The sequence below is a fragment of the Hyperoodon ampullatus genome (assembly GCF_949752795.1).
Source record: "Hyperoodon ampullatus genome assembly, chromosome: 19".
Lineage (NCBI taxonomy): Eukaryota > Metazoa > Chordata > Mammalia > Artiodactyla > Ziphiidae > Hyperoodon > Hyperoodon ampullatus.
In genome coordinates this window covers 18894633-18913889 of record NC_136932.1, presented here as the reverse complement: position 1 = coordinate 18913889, position 19257 = coordinate 18894633, and the positions used below count along the sequence as shown (strand labels likewise).

At 56.6% G+C, this 19257-nt stretch overlaps 1 protein-coding gene across 1 annotated transcript in view; it reads left to right on the top strand.

Moving 5' to 3' along the window:
- Positions 1–1234: 1234 nt before the first annotated feature.
- Positions 1235–19257, top strand: part of MYO15B (myosin XVB) — a gene marked incomplete at both ends in the record, with an annotated part of 30900 nt that continues 12877 nt past the window's right edge. The window contains 27 exon segments of the mRNA XM_079725514.1: positions 1235–3312; positions 3695–3758; positions 3986–4095; positions 4265–4337; position 4339; positions 4651–4763; positions 5026–5129; positions 5272–5335; positions 5500–5613; positions 5735–5896; positions 6622–6735; positions 6849–6907; positions 6983–7115; positions 8236–8331; positions 8582–8713; positions 9471–9596; positions 12453–12530; positions 12720–12835; positions 12925–12970; positions 13110–13234; positions 13671–13788; positions 14010–14167; positions 16483–16576; positions 16663–16752; positions 17243–17299; positions 17616–17673; positions 17885–18015. Of these exon segments, the coding sequence (XP_079581640.1) occupies positions 1235–3312; positions 3695–3758; positions 3986–4095; positions 4265–4337; position 4339; positions 4651–4763; positions 5026–5129; positions 5272–5335; positions 5500–5613; positions 5735–5896; positions 6622–6735; positions 6849–6907; positions 6983–7115; positions 8236–8331; positions 8582–8713; positions 9471–9596; positions 12453–12530; positions 12720–12835; positions 12925–12970; positions 13110–13234; positions 13671–13788; positions 14010–14167; positions 16483–16576; positions 16663–16752; positions 17243–17299; positions 17616–17673; positions 17885–18015 (4614 nt within the window).

The following is a 19257-nucleotide window of genomic DNA, read 5'->3' as shown; positions in this document are numbered from 1 at the left end:
CTAGGAATTGATTCTGCTTGGACACAGGTGGAGTCAATGTTGTTTGTAACTGAAGCAAAAGCTGAGATGAAGGCAGCGTCCGTTTCAGACATAAAAGTCTGTTAGCCTAAAGCAATTTTAAAAAGTCAGTTATTTTACCAGGAAAACAGGTTTATTCAAGAGCAGCAAAGAATTACAACACAGGATAGCAATTATGGCCAGCAACACACAACCCTACTAAGGCAAAGGAGAGGAAACTTTTTTATAGAGGAGAAGGGGAAGTTGGGAAAGGCTGTTATAAACAAAAAGACCATTGGAGGAAATTGGGAATTTGAAGTACAGTGACTTTTCATTGTCTTAGTTTGACAGTTTCTCATTGGCTGAGCTGTTGCCAGGCAAGGAGAAAACCTTTTTTCCTCCAGCTGGCTGTAGTACAAAGTACATTTCTTTCCCTTGGGATCTGCATTGAGGTGGAGTGGTAAACGTGTAAGAGCTCCCCCTTCTGGCCTCTGGACTCCATTTTAGTAAGGTTTCCCTTGATTTTCACACTATCAATAAAGAATTGGTTAAACTATGGCACGTTCATTTGCTGGATTATTATGCAGTTGTAAAAAGAAAAGAAAAAGAAGATCATTATGTACTAATATGAAATCTCCAAGTTAATCTGTTAGATTGGAAAAAGCAGAGTGAAGAGCCATGCGCTAGAAAAGCTTCCACCTGTGCTCAAAGGGAAAAAGAATACTTGCTTTTCTGTGCGTGGATAGCTCTTGAAGGCAATACAAGAAATGGGTAACCTGGACTTCCCTGGTGGCGCAGTGGTTAAGAATCCGCCTGCCAATGCAGGGGAGGAGGGTGGATTCCCCTAGAGACCCCAGGACGAGGAGGATGGTTCTTTTGGCACCCCTCACCCCCTGTTGAAGAAGCAGTGAGGCAGGAGCAGAGCATGGGCCCCCTCGATTTGGCGTGGTGCCAGGCTGGCCTGGCTGGCAGCAACTCCAGGAGGCACGCTTGCCCTCTCCACGGCCTTTGTCCGCAGTTGCAGCTCCTCTTTCCTGGGCGGCCTCCACTCTATTGTTGGCCGAGGAGGTCAGGACCCGCAGCCACCTGCATTATTGATGCTCACGCATAAGGCGGGAGACGTGGGGGCGGGTAGATTGAGCCTGTAGCCGCAACCTGTGTGATGTGCTGCCGAGGGCACCTGCGGGCAGCCAGCTCCTAGGGAAGAGGAGAGGAGGGAGACGCCGGGAAACAAACCATGGGCAGGAGCAAGGGCAAAACGCCCCAGCACCCGGAGGGGCCCGGGAGGCCAACCTCCGGGGAGCAGGAATCCGGGTCGGCCAGCGCCGTCAGCGCGCCCAGCCGGGAGCGCCGACAGGGCCGCGGTAAAGCCCACGGGGCGAGACCACTCTTGGAGCCCTGCACCGCGGGGGGCCAGGAGACCCCCGGTGGCCGCAGGAAGCCCACCGTAGAGGAGAACGGCGACTGCAGACGGCCAGAGGCTGGGCCGCCACCGGAGGCTGAGGGGAGACGAGGCAGCGCTTGGCGTCGGGGATGCGGGCCTAAGGAGAACCACAAGCCCGGGGACGGCCGTGGGGGGCGCCTGGAGGAGAAGAGTCTCCTCGGAGAAGGAAGGACACGCGGGCGCGACCGCCGCAGGAGAATAGGAAAAGGGCGGGGACGCTCGGCTCAGCGGGGCTGCCAAGAGACCCGCAGCCTCAATGGGGACACGTCGGATGGAGACGGGGCCAGCTCCTGCCCGGACAGCGAAGCCCGCGAGGTCCTGGAGAGCGGCAGCCAGAGCGGCGGGGCCCCAGAGCGGCGGCCCAACTCGGAGCGAAAGGACATGGGCTCGGGAAGCACCCAAACCGGTCTGGAGTCAGCGCTGGAGGCGCCGAGAGAACGCCCGAGCAGCGACGGCAGAGGCAGTGCCAAGCCCCCCGCCGGGCCCCGGAGCCCGGAAGGACCGTCGGGGGCGAGGCCCCAGGGAGAGACCGAGGATTCCGAGACTGACACAGACTTGAGTCTGGAGGGAGCCGGGCCTGGACGGAGCCTACGGGCAGCCCCAGGAACGACAAGCGGGTCCACTGAGGCCGAAGAGGCTGACCCGGCCAGTAAAGCCGCGGCCTCCAGTCCCCTCGAGGGCAGCCGCGCGTGCGTTCCCCGGAGCTCGCGGGCTTCTCGAGACCCCAGGCCGGCCTGGGACGCGAGAAACAGTGGGGTGCAGCTCGAGGCTGAGTCGAGGGGCCCCGAGGCCGGAAGAGCCGAGGCCTCGACCGCCCGGGGTCAGCGTACCCAGGTCGGAGAGGGGGTAGGGAAGGTGCAAGAGGAGGAGGGCGTGAGCGAAGCGGGGGCTGGAGGAGAAGGGTCTAGGGACCCAGCGCCCCTGGTCGCCCTGGTGGCGCTCGGCAGGCTTCGCGCGAGGCCCCCGCCAGGGCCCGCTCCCCAGGCCGCGGGTCCCTGCCGCTCGGGCCTCAAGGACCGGCTCCTGCGGGTGGCACGGGGCCTGGGCCTCCTGCGGTGGCTGCGGCTCCGGCCGCGGGCGGGAGAGGCGCGGGCGGCGGGCGAGGCGCGGGCGGCGGGCGAGGCGCGGGCGGCGGGCGAGGGGCGGGGCCGCGGGCCGGTGCTGAGGCGCGGTCTAGTGCTGAGCCTGGAGGGCGTAGCTGGGCTGGGCGGGCGACCGAGGGCTCCCCCTGGTGGCGGCTCGAGTTCCCCGCAGGTTGCGGAAAGGCCAGCCCCCGACGACCCTTCTGAGGACGCGGACCCGACTCCAGATCCCAAGTTTGCGGTCATGTTCCCCAGGATCCACAGGGCAGGGAGGACCTCGAGCAGCCAGAGCTCAGAGGAGGCGTCCGCGGACGCCCCCGCTGGGGAGAGGCACGTTGGGTCTTGTGCGGGGGCTTCAGGGGACAGTGAGGGGCGCAGGGCGAGTGGAGAAGGGGTGACTGGGCGCCGCCACGGCTCTCTCGGCCCGACTCCCCCCGACGAGCCCCCACTCGAGAGTGGCTCCAGCAGCGAAGCGGAGCCGGAGACCTTGGGAGCCGAGGCTCCGGTGCACTGGACGCAGGGCGAGGACCCCCGAGAGGACCCTGGGTTTGGCACCGAAGCACTGCTGCCCCGACTCATCTTGGAGACCCGCCTGCGGCGGGAGAGGAGCCCGAGCCCCTGCGGGTTCCTGAGGGATCGATGGGAGCCGGAGGATGAGACGGAGGAGGCGCTGGAGAAGGACCTGGAGCTGAGCCTCGGGCCGGGCCTGGAGGCGCCGCCCTTTCACGGCGCCGAGGGCAGGAGCCTCGGGGAAGGCCTGGAAAACACCGAGGACCTGGCCCGGCTGCGGTGAGCGGGCACGGTCCCAAACCTGCCATGCCTGGGTCACACTTGCTTGTATCCCATCCTACCCCCGTTCTTTTATGAATTGTATCCTTACATGGGATTTTGCCACACAAGTTCGTCTGGCTGGAAGGGACAGGTGAGGGATGAGAATCAGGTGCTCCTTCCTTCTCTAATTGGCACAAAGCTTCCCTCTGGGCCAGCAGCCTGGTCCTGCTTGTAGCACCCACGGCGCTGGTAACTTGCTTAGCAGCCGGACCCCTGTATTATGGACCAGCTCGGAGAGGGTGCATGACTTGGTGGAAGTGTCTCTGCAGCCAGTGGCAGCGCTAACCCAGGATCTCCTTCTGCCCCCAACTCCCTGCTTCTCCACCCTGCTTCCCTACAGGCCGGTGTGCGACAGCTCCGTGCTGCTGTGCCTCAAGAAGAGGTTTTACCTGGGCCGAATCTATGTACGGGGGACCCAAGAGGGGATGGTGGGCTGGGATTCCCTTTCCCCAGGGATCAGAGGGCCCTCCGGGCACCCCTGGAGCTTCCCCCTCCATCTTTCTCCTCCCTGGGCTGGGTGCTGAACTCTCTCTGGGGTCCTGCAGAGCAGGGGGGCGGGCATCAGAGCTCCACTCGATTTGCATCACCTGCTCCCTCCATGTTCTGATGAGAGCTTCCACTTTCCTCCCAGACCTTTGGGGGGCCCCTCCTGCTCGCTCTGAACCCCCGCCGGCCCCTGCCTCTCTTCTCACCTGAGGTCCTGGCCAGCTACCACCCTAGGAAGACCCCTAACACCACCCCGTACGTGAATTTGCCCCACCAACCCTCTGCTCACCCCCAGGTGGCTAAGCCCCAGCATATCCCATTGACTGAGGTCCAGGGCATGGAAGGCACGACCTGCCTACGCCCAGGAGGCCCCAGGTGCCCATCTCTGGTAACCTTCTCATCTGCTTCCACCCTCCTCCCCCAGACACATCTTTGCCATCGTGGCAGCAGCCTATAGCCTGTCTCAGAGCACTGGGCAGGGCACCTGCATCCTCCTGAGGTGAGTGGTGGCTGCCCTGCTTGGCTGAACCTTCAGGCCACACTGAAGGCCAGGAGGAGGGGGATGTGAGGTCTGCATTTGAAACTGCCTGTCTGGTCCACTGCTGGGCAACAGCTCTGGACTTCCTAAGACTGTGCCCCTTGAACGAGGCATCTTGGGGACTTTTTTCTGTTTGGTCTCTATGCCCCAGGTCTATGTTTCTGCATTTCTGGGAGTCTACTTTAGGGCAGGTATCACTTCCAGGTGGGCATATCCCCACTTTCGGGCTCAATGGGGTTGTCCTATGTGCCCCTTCCTGGAGACCCTGCCAGCCTCTCCCTCCTGCAGTGGGCACAGCGGCTCTGGGAAGACAGAAGCTTCCAGAAAGATTGTGCAGTTCCTAAGCAGCCTGGAGCAGGGGCAGACAAGGGACAGAGGATGTCAGGTGAGGGGCAGCTCGCCATTTCCCAGGGATCCAAGAGGGACCATCCTACTCCTTTGGGCCAGAAGGGTGGTCTTCAGGCCTCTGGCTTCTCCTCGGGGGCAGCCCCAGGCATTGCCTACTGCGGGGGCAGGGAGGGCTGGGGTGACTGACCCCTCCATGGACCAACAGAGCTCCCAGGTGCATAGTGTCCTCGGCTGGGTTGCCTGATCAGTGGGCACCGCTGCTGCTCCCAGGGATACTTGAATGCCCCTCCCCCATCCAGCTGGACGACGTGCTGCCCATGCTCAGCAGCTTTGGCCACGCCAAGACAGTCCTCAATGCCAATGCCAGCCGCTTTGGCCAGGTCTTAGGCCTCTGCCTGCAGCAGTGAGTGACGGGGGTCCAGGCGGGCAGGGTCACCCATGATCAGTTTCCCTTATTGGGAACCTGAGACTGCTGCCCTGGGTCCAGCCCATGGTGGGTCCCATTCTGAGCGGGGGCCCCCTCACTCAGTGTCCTGTGTCCACAGAGGGGTCATCCTGGGAGCTTCTGTGTCACATTATCTGCTTGAGACCTCGAGAGTGGTGTTTCAGGTATGACCTGGCCCGCTGCTCCCAGAGTGGGAAACAGAGAGGGGCCGCTGTGAGGGGCTGTGGTCCCTCAGCCCCCAAGCCGGCCTTCCCCAGGACTTGTCCTTGCTCCCCTGGGGCACAGGACCAGGCCGTTGCTCCCCCTAAGCCAGTCCTTCTCCCCTGAGGCCCAGGCTGAGCGGAGCTTCCATGTTTTTTATGAGCTGCTGGCGGGGCTGGACCCCATGGAACGGGAGCGGCTCTCCCTACAGGGGCCGGAGACCTACTACTACCTCAACCAGGTGGGGGAAGGCCCCCTCGGTGCTGGACAACGGGGCCTGCACAGGGCAGGGTCTGAGGAGAGGGAAGCTGCGGGTGGCCAGGCCCTGACTCCTCACCCCTCACCCCTGCTGTGCTCTGCAGGGCCGGGCCTGCAGGCTCCAGGGCAAGGAGGATGCCCAGGACTTCACAGGCCTGGTGAAGGCCCTGCAGGTGCTGGGCTTGTGCACCGAGGAGTTGACTGCTGTCTGGGCTGTGCTGGCCTCTGTCCTGCAGCTGGGCAACATCTGCTTCTCCTCTTCAGAGGTGAGCTCCCTCTGAGACATTGGATTGGTGGTGGCTTGTTTGCATCATCAGGGCAGAAATAACAAGGCCAAACACTTGTGTGTAGGAGACAGTAAAGCCCCGGGCCACCATCAGGGCCTCACCACTGCCCCAGAAAGCAGATGAACTCCCATCGTACAGATGAGAAAACTGAAACCGGGGTCTTCTGCATCTATACCGATCCTGTCCCACTAAACTGCCACCCTAAGGAGGATACTTGGCATTAACTGAGCAGCTATTATGTACCTGGCACTGTGTAGATCACTCTACATATATTTTCCTTTCTTTTTTTTTTTTTTTTGGCCACACCACGCAGCTTGCGGGATCTTAGTTCCCTGACCAGGGATTGAACCCGGGCCCTCGGCAGTGAACGTGCCGAGTCCTAACCGCTGGACCGCCGGGGAATTCCCCGCATATATTTTCTAATTCATTGCTCCTGAATTAACATAAAAATTGTTGTTTCGCCTTTAATAGTAAGACAGTGGAGACTCGGAGAAGGAAAGAGACTTGTCAGGGCCGCCAGCTAGTGGAGAGGTGAAGTCAGGATTCACACTCAGGCCCTCAGACTCCGGAGCCAGCTCCTACCTGCCCAGATCTACCTTTGGGTAACAGGGCACCTTGCCAGGCAAAGCAAGGCCCTGCCCCTGCCCCATGGGAAGCAGCCAGTCCACAAGCAGAGCTCTCCCTGCCCCCTCCCGCCTGTCCAGAGGGAGTCACAGGAGGTGGCTGCCGTGTCCAGCTGGGCTGAGATCCACACAGCAGCCCGGTTGCTGCGGGTGCCGCCTGAGCGCCTGGAGGGGGCTGTCACTAGGAGGGTCATGGTGAGCTTGGGGGTCCTGGGGAGGCGGGGGCCTGACCAGTCCACCCGAAGTCTTGGGGAGCACTAGTGTGGGCCTTGGGCCTGACGTGCCACATGCACATCCTCTGCCCTCAGGAGACGCCCTATGGCCACGTCTCGAGATCCCTGCCCATGGAAAGTGCCATCAATGCCAGGTGGCCCTGGGGACAGGAGAGAGCTGTGAGCAGGCCTGGCCCCTGCTGCGCGAGGCTCACTCACCATGCCCACAGGGACGCCCTGGCCAAGGCCCTGTACTCGCGGCTCTTCACCTGGCTTCTGAGGAGAACCAATGTGCGGCTGGCACCCCCCGGGGAGGGAGGCAGCGTGGTCACTATCACTGTCGTCGACGTCTACGGCTTTGAGGTCACCCTTGGGGGTGGGGCCCAGGACGGGGTGCCCACCTCATCCTGGTTATTTCTGGGGACCCCAGCAGCTTCCCTTTGTGGGGGTGCTCGTGTGCTGCTTGCCTTTCTGACCATAAGATGGTCCACGAGACAGCTGCGTGCTCCATAGGTACAGCCATCTGCCCTATCCAGCCCAATCCAACCCTGACGTCGGCTCTGGAGTGTTCTGCCTGCTTGGCCTTGCAGAGTCTCACAGGAGCCTTAAGACAATGAAAGACCCTCAGATGGGTCAGCCTCGCCTCCTGTGTACCCAGAGGAGAGGGAAGAGAGGGAATCCCCCAAATCACACTGAGTTTTTCATAAGCTCTTCACCCCTTTCCAGAGCATCCTGTTTCCTCAAGGCAGGGAGGAGGGGTGAGAGCAAGAGGAGGTGGCCCCCACCTCAGTCCTTGGATGGGCACTGTTCCCTGTCCCCTGCTCTCTCCTCCTCTCCAGTGTGTCCTTGGTGACTGTCTGCTCTCTGAGGAGGGGGATGACCGTTGCACCTGTGTGTGTGTGTGCAAGTATGCACCTGCGTGCTCTTGTGTGTATTTTAGAACATGTCAGAACTCTGTGCAAAGCTACACGAAGCGGGGGCTCTGCTGGGCTTACTAGGAAAGTGCCGAGGGGCACAGAGGAAGGAGCCTGTAATTCCAACAGGAGGGATGCTGGAAGGCTTCTTGGAGGCGGCAGCCTGGAGCTCTGCTTACGAGGATGTGGCATTCTGATAGCCAGCGAGTTAGGCTGTAGCAAGAGGTGCCTTCTAGACCACAGGATGTCTATGATCAGAGGCCCGAAGGCTCACAATGATGCTGAGGCAGAGGGCAGGGGTGTGGGTTGTTGGAGGGAGGAAGCATGATCGAGACTGGGACTGGGCTGAGGCGGCCTGCATGCTGTGCCAGGATCTTTGGACTTGTCCCTGGAGGAGGCGGCATCAGCCCTAGGGCACCACTCCCGCCTAGTGCTGGGGAGAATGGGGGCAGCTGTGGGAGGGGGATGAAGGGCACCAGGCCTGTGTGCTAGCCCCCCGACCAGCTGCCCTGTGCCCCCACCTCGTGTGGGTGCCCACCTCACTGCCCAAGCGCCCCCCCCCCCCCCAGGCACTGCGGGTCAACGGCCTGGAGCAGCTGTGCAACAATCTCGCCAGCGAGCGCCTGCAGCTCTTCTCCAGCCAGATGCTTCTGGCCCAGGAGGAGGTATGGGGAGCTGCGCATGGAGGTGGCAGGGGGACACCCAGCTGTTTCCCAGAACAGAGGCCATCCCTGGTAAAGAGAAGGCACTACACCGAGAGCTCTGCCCCAAAGCTCCCTTGCTATGGGCCGTCTTAGTCCTTCTGAGCCTCAGTTTACTCATCTGTAAAGTGGGAGGGCCATCCTTGCTCTGGCTCAGTGAGGTCCCCCCATGAACATGGGTGGTCTCTGTAAACTAAATGCCAGCTGTTCCCAGGAGGAGTGTCGGCGAGAGTTGTTGCCCTGGGTGCCCATCCCCCAGCCTCCGCAGGAGTCCTGCCTGGACCTCCTGGTAGACCAGCCCCACAGCCTCCTGAGTATCCTGGATGCCCAGACATGGCTGTCCCAGGTGAGCCCCCAGTGTTGGGGACAAGGAGTGGGGACCCTGGTGGCCAGGCCAGAGCCAGCAGGAACTCCCAGGGGAGCAATAAAGTGCTGAGGTCCTGGGACCCTGCCCACAGGCCCTCAGCACAGCTTGGGAAGGCAGCGGCCAAACTGGGTTCAAATCCTGTCTCTGGGTGATCCTGAGTGAGATTCCCGACTTCTCCAAGAGTCCTCACTGCAGCAGGGGGACAGTTGTGCCTGAGGGGCAGGGTGGTGGGGACTGTGCAGGCCCCATGAGGGGCTTGTGAGGGTTTCCCCAAGTATTTGTTGTTATAAGTTCCTTAGCACTATAAAATAATCTCTTACCGGATGGCTTTTTAGAAGTATCTTTGAAAGACTTGTTCAGAAACACATGTAACTGTGAGACCAGACTCCCAGGAGTGATTGCTAAATCTGCCTTAAAGTTCCCCTAGCCCCATTTCTTTTAAATGATTTCATCAAGGGTCCTCTAAGCCGCCAAATCTTATTGACTGAGGTATACAAGGCTACTGGGTTTTTTCTCAGATGGGAACCAATTGTTCAAAATAGTCCCTGGGATAGAAGCTGTGCCCTTTATAAGGACTCAGATATGGAGTGACTCTTCCTGAAAAAGAAGTTTGGGGACCAAAACCAAAGCTCACCTTCTGTTCAGTGCCTGTGGTTTTGGGGGGCACGGGAGGGAAGCACAGTCCCAGCAGGGGAATGGCACCTGCAAAGGCCTGAGAAGCTCTTCCTCTTATCAGGCCACAGACCACACCTTCCTGCAGAAGTGCCACTACCACCATGGCGACCACCCGCGCTACACCAAGCCCCAGCTGCCCCTTCCCATCTTCACTGTGCGGCATTACGCTGGGACCGTCACCTACCAGGTATCAGGGTGAATCAGCGAGGGCAATGTGACCCTGGGAAGTCACCTGACAGGTGAGAGGGGTAGGTGTGGGGAGGCCCCTTCCAAGGCTTGGCCATCTGTCCCCACCTGGGCCCTTGGCCTCACCTAATGCATGACTTACTGAGTTCTGGGTGGGCATTATGGGGTGGGGAGGGTCAAGGCCTTGGGACCCTCCAGACCAAGAGGGGCAGAGTGTATGCATGGGACCTGGCTCTGATAGATAACCTCAGGCAGTCTACTTCTCCTTCTGAGCCTCCATTTCCTCATCTGTAAAATGGGAATAGGAATCCATCCTATAGCATTGTCCTGAGGATTAATGCAATTACATGGAAATGGCGGGTCAGGTGCCTGGCAGATACTAGGTGCTCACTGAAGGGATTCTCCTCTCCCCTTTATGAGTTTCATGACTACTGCACACCTACCCAGGAGGAGAGTTGCTGAGGGGAGGGGGCCTGGTTTAAAGGCTAGGACCAGGTGACTGGTTTGAGGTGGGGCAAGTCAGGTAAGGCTTCCTGGAGGAGGTGACATGCTCTGGTTGTAGAAGAAAACATACAAACTACACAGGAGTTATCCACACGTGAAACACAAGGAGTGTATGTCAATTATCCCTCAAAAAAATCACATCTAAAAGAAAAAAGGAAGAAACAGAAGGAGATTGACTGAAGAAAACTATAAAATTGTATTGAAGGTCACAAAAGAAGACTTAAAACTGGAGGGAAAAGCCACATTCCTATTGGGGAGCCCTATATTGTTCACTCTTTCCCAGTTAATCTAGAAAAGTCATGTAATTCTAGACAATACTCCAATGGGGCTTTTATGAGAGAAGGAGAGGTGGATTTTAACAAAATTATTCTGAAGTATTATATGGAAAATAAATGCATAAGAATAGCTAATAAGATATAAAAAGCAAATGATTATGGAGGAATTTGCTCTATCAGATATTAAAACATATTTTAAAGCTCTATTAATTAAAAGAGTATGGTATTGATAAGGAGCAGACCCATCAATGAGACAGAATTGAAAACCCAATAAACAGACCCAAAAGTGTAACCAAGAACTGGGTATGTGACGAAGGCAGCCTTTAAAAAAATGTGGTAAAATATACACAACATAAAATTTCCCATTCTAACCACTTTTAAGTGTACATTCCAGTGTCTTTAAGTACATTCATAGTGTTGTGTAACCATCACTGCTATCCATTTCCAGTACTTTTTCATTAGCCCAAACAGAAACAACTTACCCATTAAACACTAAGCTCCAATTCCCCCTTCCTCAGACTCTGGTAATATCTAATCTACTTTCTGTATCTATAAATTTGCCTATTCTTTTTTTTTTTTGCCTATTCTTATGTAAGTGGAATCATAACACACACACACAAAATCCTTCTGTGTCTGACTTATTGCATTAAGCATAATGCTTCCAAGGTTCATCCATGTTGTAGCATGTGTCAGAATTTCCTTCCTTTTTATAGCTGAATAATATTCTGTTGTACGTGTAGACCACATTTTGTTTATCCATTCGTCTGCTGATGGACATGAATTGTTTCCACCTTTTTGGCTATTGTGAATAATGCTGCTGTGAACATGGGTGTACAAGTAAGTGTTTGAGTTGCTGCTTTCAATTCTTTTGGGTATCTACCTAGGAGTAGGTTTGCTGGGTCATATGGTAATTCTATGTTTACCTTTTTGAGGAGCCACCAAGCTATTCCTCAGTGATTGCACCATTTTATAGTCCCACCAGCAATGTATGGGGGGTTCCAGTTTTTCTACATCCTTGCAAATACTTGTTATTTTCCATTTTTGAAAATTATAGTCATCCTAGTGGGTGTGAAGTGGTATCTCATTGTGGTTTTAATTTGCATTTCTCTAATGACTAATGATGTCAAGCATCTTTTCATGTGCTTCTTGGCCATTTGTGTATCTTCTTTGGAGAAATATCTATTCAAGTTCTTTGCCCATTTTTGAATTCAGTTGGTTTGGGGTTTATTTATTTATTTATTTATTTATTTTTGGCTGCCTTGGGTCTTCGTTGCCACACTCAGGCTTTCTCTAGTTGCAGTGAGCAGGGGCTACTCTTCATTGCGTTGCACGGGCTTCTCATTGTGGTGGCTTCTCTTGTTGTGGAGCACGGGCTCTAGGCGCGTGGGCTTCAGTAGTTATGGCATGTGTGCTCAGTAGTTGTGGTGCATGGGCTTAGTTGCTACGCGGCATGTGGGATCTTCCTGGACCAGGGATCGAACCAGTGCCCCCTGCATTGGCAGGCGGATCCTTAACCACTGTGCCACCAGGGATGTCCTGAATTGAGTTGTTTTATTTTTTTGTTGTTGTTAAGTTGTAGGAGTTCTTTACATAATCTGGATATTAAACCCTTATATGTGATATTTTCTCCCATTTTGTGGGCTGTCTTTTCACCCTCTTAGTACTGTATTTTGATACACAAAAGTTTTTCATTTTAATGAAATCCAGTTTATCTATTTTTCCTTTGTTGCCTGTGCTTTTAGTGTCATATTCAGGAAATCATTGCCAAGTCCAATATCATGAAGCTTTCTCCCTTCGTTTTCTTCTAAGAGTTTTATAGTTTCAGGTCTTACATCTGGGTCTTTGATCCATTCATTTTGAGTTAATTCTGGTACGTGGTGTGAGATGAGTCCAACTTCAAAGGGGGCCTTTGTAAAACATTTTTTTTTATTGAAGTATAGTTGATTTACAGTGTTGTGTCAAAGGTGGCCTTATAACTCAGAGGGGAGAGGCTGGATTATTTTGCAAAGGGACTGGCTTCCATACCTAGCCTTCTCTCCTTGGCTTCCCCTCCCCCCACCCCACATTATCTCTTGCAGGTTCACAAGTTTTTAAACAGAAACAAGGATCATCTTGACCCTGCTGTGGTGGAAATGCTTGCCCAGAGCCAGCTCCAGGTGCCCCTGCCGGCCCCCCTGACACCCCATTCTGCCCTCCCCACCCGGACAGCCTTGCCCAAGGAGCTGGCCTTCAAGCCCCTGGCAACTTGAACCTTTGGCCGGCCCACCCTGGCTCCCCGGGGGTCGGGGTGAGGGGCAGGCTGGACAGGCCCAGGTGAGCTGGCTTGGCCGCCTCTCACCCCACAGCTCGTGGGTAGCCTGTTCCAGGAAGCAGAGCCCGAGTCTGGGGAAGGACCAGGCAAACCCACGCTGGCCTCTCGCTTCCAGCATTCCCTGGGGGACCTCCTAGCCCAGCTGGGCAGGTGAGAATAGGGCCCCCCACACTCAACCCCAGGGAGTTTGAAGGGAGGGGCCAGTCTGTGCTCAAGTGACCGCCCCTTCCACCCACCAGGAGCCACGTCTATTTCATCCAGTGCCTCAACCCCAACCCGGGAAAGGTGAGCTCTCCCAGCACCTGGCGCCAGAGCCCTCCCGCCCCTGCCCCGCCCCGCTCAGCCCTCCTCGGCCCTGCCCCACCTTCCCCACAGCTCTGAGCCCCTCAATTCAGCTCTCCGTGGCTCTGCCCCGTGGCCACAGCTTCCGGGCCTCTTTGATGTGGGTCACGTGGCAGAGCAACTGCGCCAGGCGGGCATCCTGGAGGCCGTGTGTACCCGCAGCACCAACTTCCCTGTTCGCGTGCCCTTCCAGGCCTTCCTGACCAGGTAGGGGCCCAGGATACGGGCAGCCCGGGGCACAGGCACCTCAGGGCCAGGGCTCACTAGGAAGGCCCCCTGGAGTGGCTGGCGGACCTGGGGCTTTTTCGGGAGCGGGGGATGGACACACTTTCCCAGGGACCCTGGGCCTGACGTCCAACCCTCCCTCCTTCCATTCTCTCTGTCTCTCCTTCTCTCCCTCCATCTGCATCTCCTTTCACTGTTCGTCACCCGCACACCTCTCCACGCCTCTGTGCATTCACCCGCCCCTCCTCCCCTCAACAAAACTCTCCTGGGTGCCTGGCACATAGTAGGTACTTTCCAAATCATCGTTGAATGACTTATAGACTGAATAGACCCCCAGGGGTTCGGGGTCAAATGAGTGTAGAGGGAGGTCCCGCTGTGCTTGTTCCGACCTCCCCAAGGTTCTCTGTCCCTGGGGCAGGTTCCGGGCCCTGGGGACAGAGGGACAGGAAGAGCTCTCTGACCGGGAAAGATGTGGCGCCATCCTGAACCAGGTGTTCGGGGCTGAGTCACCGCTCTGTCACCTGGGAGCCACGCAGGTGGGTGGTGTGTATGAGCAGGGAAGCAGCAGGTATGGCTGGAAAGTGGGAGGAACATTCTGGGACCAACTCATGATTTGGTGGTCCTTCTGGGTGGTGGGGAGATGGAGTGGGCCGGGTGTCCCGGGCACCCCAGTAGAATCAATTGTCCAGCAGAAGGGAGGAGGCTGAGGCCTCGGGAGAAGGGCAGGGTGGTCCCCAGCCCAAACCTCTGCCCCCAGGTGCTACTGCGGGAGCTGGGCTGGCAGCAGCTGGAGCGGCACCGGGCCCAGCAGCACGCCCAGGCCCTGCTCACCCTGCACCGAGGCCTCTGCACCAGCCTCTCCTGTCAACGCCTTCGCCTCCTACCACGGATTCGCGTGCGTGGGCTCCAGGCCAGGTGTGCAGAGTGGGGCGAGACTGTAGGCCTCCTCACGGTGGTGGGGCAGGGTCAGGGGGTGCGTAGGGCCTCAAGGCTAGTCTGCCTGCTTCCCATCAACACTGGACTCTCCTTGCTGGCATTCCCACCATGCCGTCTCTGCTTGAATACCCCCAGCCACGGGAAGCTCATTATCTGCTAGGCCAGTCAAACCTGCGGTCTTGACTCCTTGACTGTTCTTTTTTTCTAGGGTATTCTCCACTCTGCAGCAAGAATACTCTTTTAAAAGCGTGAATCAGGTTGTGTGAGGCCCTGCCTACCTCTCCAGCCTCGATGTAGGCCGGACTTTTACACTCCAGGCTCTTTGGGCTTCGTGGTCCTGCGATGCTACTCTCGCCCTTCTCACCTCATTAGCTCCAGCCTCACTCACCCTTCACTGCCCGTCTTCACTCATCCATCCAGCAGCTGTTGGTTGACCATCTTCTCCATCTACCCTGGGCCAGATGCTGGCAACACAGGGAGGAAGGTGCCAGCATCTTCACACAGGCACAGAGATGGTGCCTTCCAGGCTAGCTGGGGAGTCAGATGCAGACAGTCAACCAGCTGCCAGTCGCCCCAAAGGGGATTGTTTAAGGACTGAGAACAAAATGAAGGCAGTGCCGTGGACACCAGGGAAGCCTCGGAGAAGGGGGCACCCGTCACCACTATATGTTTCTAAAACATTTTCATCACCAGCAGGAACTCTATACCCATTCAGCAAGGAAGCCTCACTCCCTTCCCTCCAGCCCCTGGTAACCTCCAGTACACTTTCCATTTCTGTGAATTTGCCTATTCTAGATATGCCGTCTAAGTTGACTCATACAAATTCCTTTTACATCTGGCACTAAGCATAGTGTTTTCAGGGTTCGTCCCTGTCGTAACATGTGTCAGAACTTCATGTCTTTTTTATGGCTGAACATTGTTCCATTGTGTGGATGGACCGCATTTTGTTTATCCACTTATCTGTCAGTGGGCATGTGAGGTTGTTTCTACCTTTTGGCTTATTGCGAATAAGGCTGCTATGAACACAAGTGTACAAGTAACTGTTCAAGTTTCTGCTTTTGGTTCCTTTGGGTCTTTATGTGGGAGTGGAAACCCTGAATTATATGGTAATTCTGTCTTTACCTTTTTGAGGAATTGCCAAACTGTCTTCCACAGTGGCTGCACCATTTTATATTCCTACCAGCAATGTGTGAAGGTTCCAATTTCTCTGCATCCTTGCCAATACTTGTTATTTTCTGCTTTTTAAATTATAGCCATCCTAGTGGGTGTGAGGTGGTATTTCATTGTGGTTTTGATTTGCATTTCTTTTTTTTTTTTTTTTTGCGGTATGCGGGCCTCTCACTGTTGTGGCCTCTCCCATTGTGGAGCACAGGCTCCGGACGCGCAGGCTCAGCGGCCATGGCTCACGGGCCCAGCCACTCCGCGGCATGTGGGATCTTCCCAGACCGGGGCACGAACCCGCATCCCCTGCATCGGCAGGCGGACTCTCAACCACTGCGCCACCAGGGAAGCCCTGATTTGCATTTCTTTAATGACTAATGATGTTGAGCATCTTTTCATGTACTTCTTGGCCAAGTCCTCTGCCTGCTTTTTTTTCTCTTTGGAATTTATTTATTTATTTATTTTTGGCTGTGTCGAGTCTTCGTTGCTTCATGTGGGCTTTCTTTAGTTGTGGCGAGCAGGGGCTGCTCTTCGTTGCGGTGCACAGGCTTCTCATTACGGTGGCTTCTCTTGTTACGGAGCACGGGCTCTAGGCGCGCGGGCTTCAGTAGTTGTGGCACTTGGGCTCAGTAGTTGTGGCGTATGGGCTTAGTTGCTCTGCGGCATGTGGGATCTTCCCAGACCAGGGCTCGAACCCGTGTCCTCAGCATTGGCAGGAGGATTCTTAACCACTGCACCACTAGGGCAGTCCAGGACTCAGCGCTTTCACTGCCAGGGCCAGATTTGATCCCTGGTCGGGGAACTCAGATTCCACACGCCATGCGGCGTGGCCAAAAAACAAAAGCAAAAAACCCCCAGAGAGGTAAAGTAACTTATCCAAGACCGCAGTGACTAAACAGTAGGGGAACGAGCCCTGGTGGTCAGCTCCAGAGTCCCAGATCTTGATCCCTTGGGCACAACAGCATCTCAGTTTACCTGCTGGTCTTTCAAAGTGTCGTGTCCTTTCCCTGTTGCTTCCCTTAGGCAGCCGGGGGCTTCACTGGGGTCCGATTTTACATTCATGTCTTGGCTTGGAGGATTCAGGTATCGGGTGTGAGTTTGGACTCCTCACCAACCCCCTTCCCGGCCTGCAGGAAGTGGTACCTCCGGCGGCGGGCAGCTCTGGGGCAGCTGAACACCATCCTGCTGGCGGGCCGGCACCTGCTCCGGAGACAGCGGAGAGGGCAGGTGAAGCACATGGATGGGTCCTGCCCCGGGCAGCTCAGGGGAGAAGCCAGGCAGCCTTGCCGGCCACGTTGGCCAAATCCTGACAGCGTCCACCCTCCAAGTGCAGCCGCAGAAGGACCGAGGCCTCGGAGACCATTGCTGGTGGAGCTCCTTCCATCCCCCTCTGCCTGGCCGGGGTAGCCTGGGGCCTCCAGGAGGCTGTCGCCTTCCTTCATGCCTGCCCACTGCCAGGGCCTGACTCTCCCCTGCTGGCTGGGGGTGCCTCCCGTCTCCTCCAGGCCTCCCTTGGACTGTTCCCCTCTTGCCCAGTGACTCCAGTCCGAGGGCCATAAAGCAGCTCAAAGGTCAATGCCCACATACTGCCCCTCTCTCTGGCCCCTCCCTGGCTGGACTTTGTCCCCTGGGACCATTCCTTCCCTTCTTCCCTCCTCTTCCTGGTACCCTGGCAGAGGGGAAGAGACAGCCACAGCGCTAAGGCTAGTGAGGGCTCTGGAGGGCTGGGGGCAGACAGCTGGCCCCCCGGATCTGCTCCCCTTCCCCCACTGGCGTGGGGCCCTCCTGGGAGGAGGAGGGGGCAGCTGCACTGCTGAGTGGGGGAGGGGCCTCTAGGGAGCTCCTGGTGACACCTCACGGGGGCATCATCTCCTCCTGCATCTCCCCCAATAGCTTGGGCATCGGTGCAGCTGGCACAGCGTCGGGGCCTCCAAGAAGGCGCCAAGCATGGTAGGTGGCCTGGAAGCTGGAGGGTGTCTGCTGGGTTGTGAGCCTGCTGAACCTGGCCTGGCTTGAGGGGGAGCGTGGGGTCCCAGGGGTGCCGAGATGGGTCCTGTCCCTCAGGCCCATCCATTGTGCCCCCCAAGAAGAGGCCTGGGGTGCCCTTGGTTTCCCTCTGGGGGCTCTGGGGGCTTTATTTGTTTGAGTGTCCAGGACTAGAATCCTTGGTCTTTGGAGGGGAAGCTTACAGCCCTGGGGGTGAGGAGGACCCCTGGGTTCCTATGCCCCTTCCCTTAGTTCCTGGTCAATTGCTCCTTCCTGCTAGGAGCTGGGGTGCTTGGAGATCCCGGCTGAGCTGGCTGTCATGCTGAAGACAGCGGAAGGTGAGTCCTGATGGGCATTGCTCTTGCCATGGCCCCCTCCTGGGCGGAGGCTCTGTCCCTGTGGTCCCTCCCTCTGATGCTCTGGGTCCCCCCAGCTCACTGCCCGGCTCCCTCTGCACTGGAGCTGGGGGCTGATGCTGAGAGGTGGAGGCGGCGCCAGAGCCAGGCGCCTTACCTGGGCGTTTCTGAGCTGCCGCCTATGTCATCCCAGGCCGTCAGCACACCCTGGCCGAGAGCATCACGGAGGCCATGCCCCCGGAAGTTCCCGCACGGCCCAGCCTGACCCTCCCACCCGACATCGACCAATTCCCCTTCTCCAGCTTCATCTCCATCGGCTTTCAGGTGGGCCCCCAGGCCTTAGCTCTACACGGCTGATGCTCATATCTCCCCAGGCGTTAGCCCCCGTCAGGCAGAAGCTGTGTCTGTTCTTCTGTCTCCAGTCCCCTCCTCCCTCTCCTGTTGCGGGGCTGTGGATGCAACTGCGTTGCTCGGAAAATCCGTTGAACCTAAACGTGTTCCTGGTTACTTATCTGCAGTGCCACACCTTTGTTACACCTGCGGCACTGCCCTGCCATTAAAGCCATGTCGTTAAAGAATGTTGAATGACAAGGCAAAGTGTCCAGGCTACAGTGTTGGCAACAAAAGCAGGATTCAAAACTGCACGTAGAGTATGATCCCAATTTTGTTAACAAGGAGGGTGGGGAGATGATGTGTGTACCTACAAGTAGAAAGTAAGACTAGAAAGAAGGAGGCGAAAATGTTAACTGTGGTTATATCTGGCAGTGGAATGTTAATGGTGGTTTTTATTCTTCATCCTTTTCCGTGTTTTCTGAGTTTTCTGCATGCATGAGCTTTAGTTTTCTAATCAGAAAGAGTGATTGAGAGGTTTTTTAAAAATTTATTTATTTATTTATTTGGCTGTGCTGGGTCTTAGCTGCGGCACACGGGATCTTCGTTGCCTGTGCAGGATCTTTAGTTGCGGCATGCAGGACCTTTTTTAGTTGTGGTATGCAGGATCTAGTTCCCTGACCAGGGATCAAACCTGGGCCCCCTGCATTGGGAGCGTGGACTCTTAACCGCTGGACCACCAGGGAAGTCCCAAGATGTATTTTTCTTTTAATAAAATTATTTATTTATTTATTTATTTATTTATGGCTGCGTTGGGTCTTTGTTGCTGCACGCGGCTTTCTCTATTTGCGGCGAGTGGGGGCTACTCTTCGTTGCGGTGCGCAGGCTTCTCATTGCGGTGGCTTCTCTTGTTGCGGGGCACGGGCTCCAGGCATGCAGGCTTCAGTAGTTGTGGCTCGCGGGCTCTAGAGAGCGCAGGCTCAGCAGTTGTGGCCCACGGGCTTAGCTGCTCCGCAGCATGTGGGATCTTCCCGGACTAGGGCTCGAACCCGTGTCTCCTACACTGGCAGGCGGATTCTTAACCGCTGCACCATCAGGGAAGCCCCCAGAGATGTATTTTTAAGATGGTTTTCCTCACCAGCCCCTCTTCCTCTCGCAGGGCGCGTGCTCCCTTGGGGCTCCCCCGGGGCTGTGTCTGGCAGGTCAGCACACACCAGCCCCTGCTCAGGCGCCGTG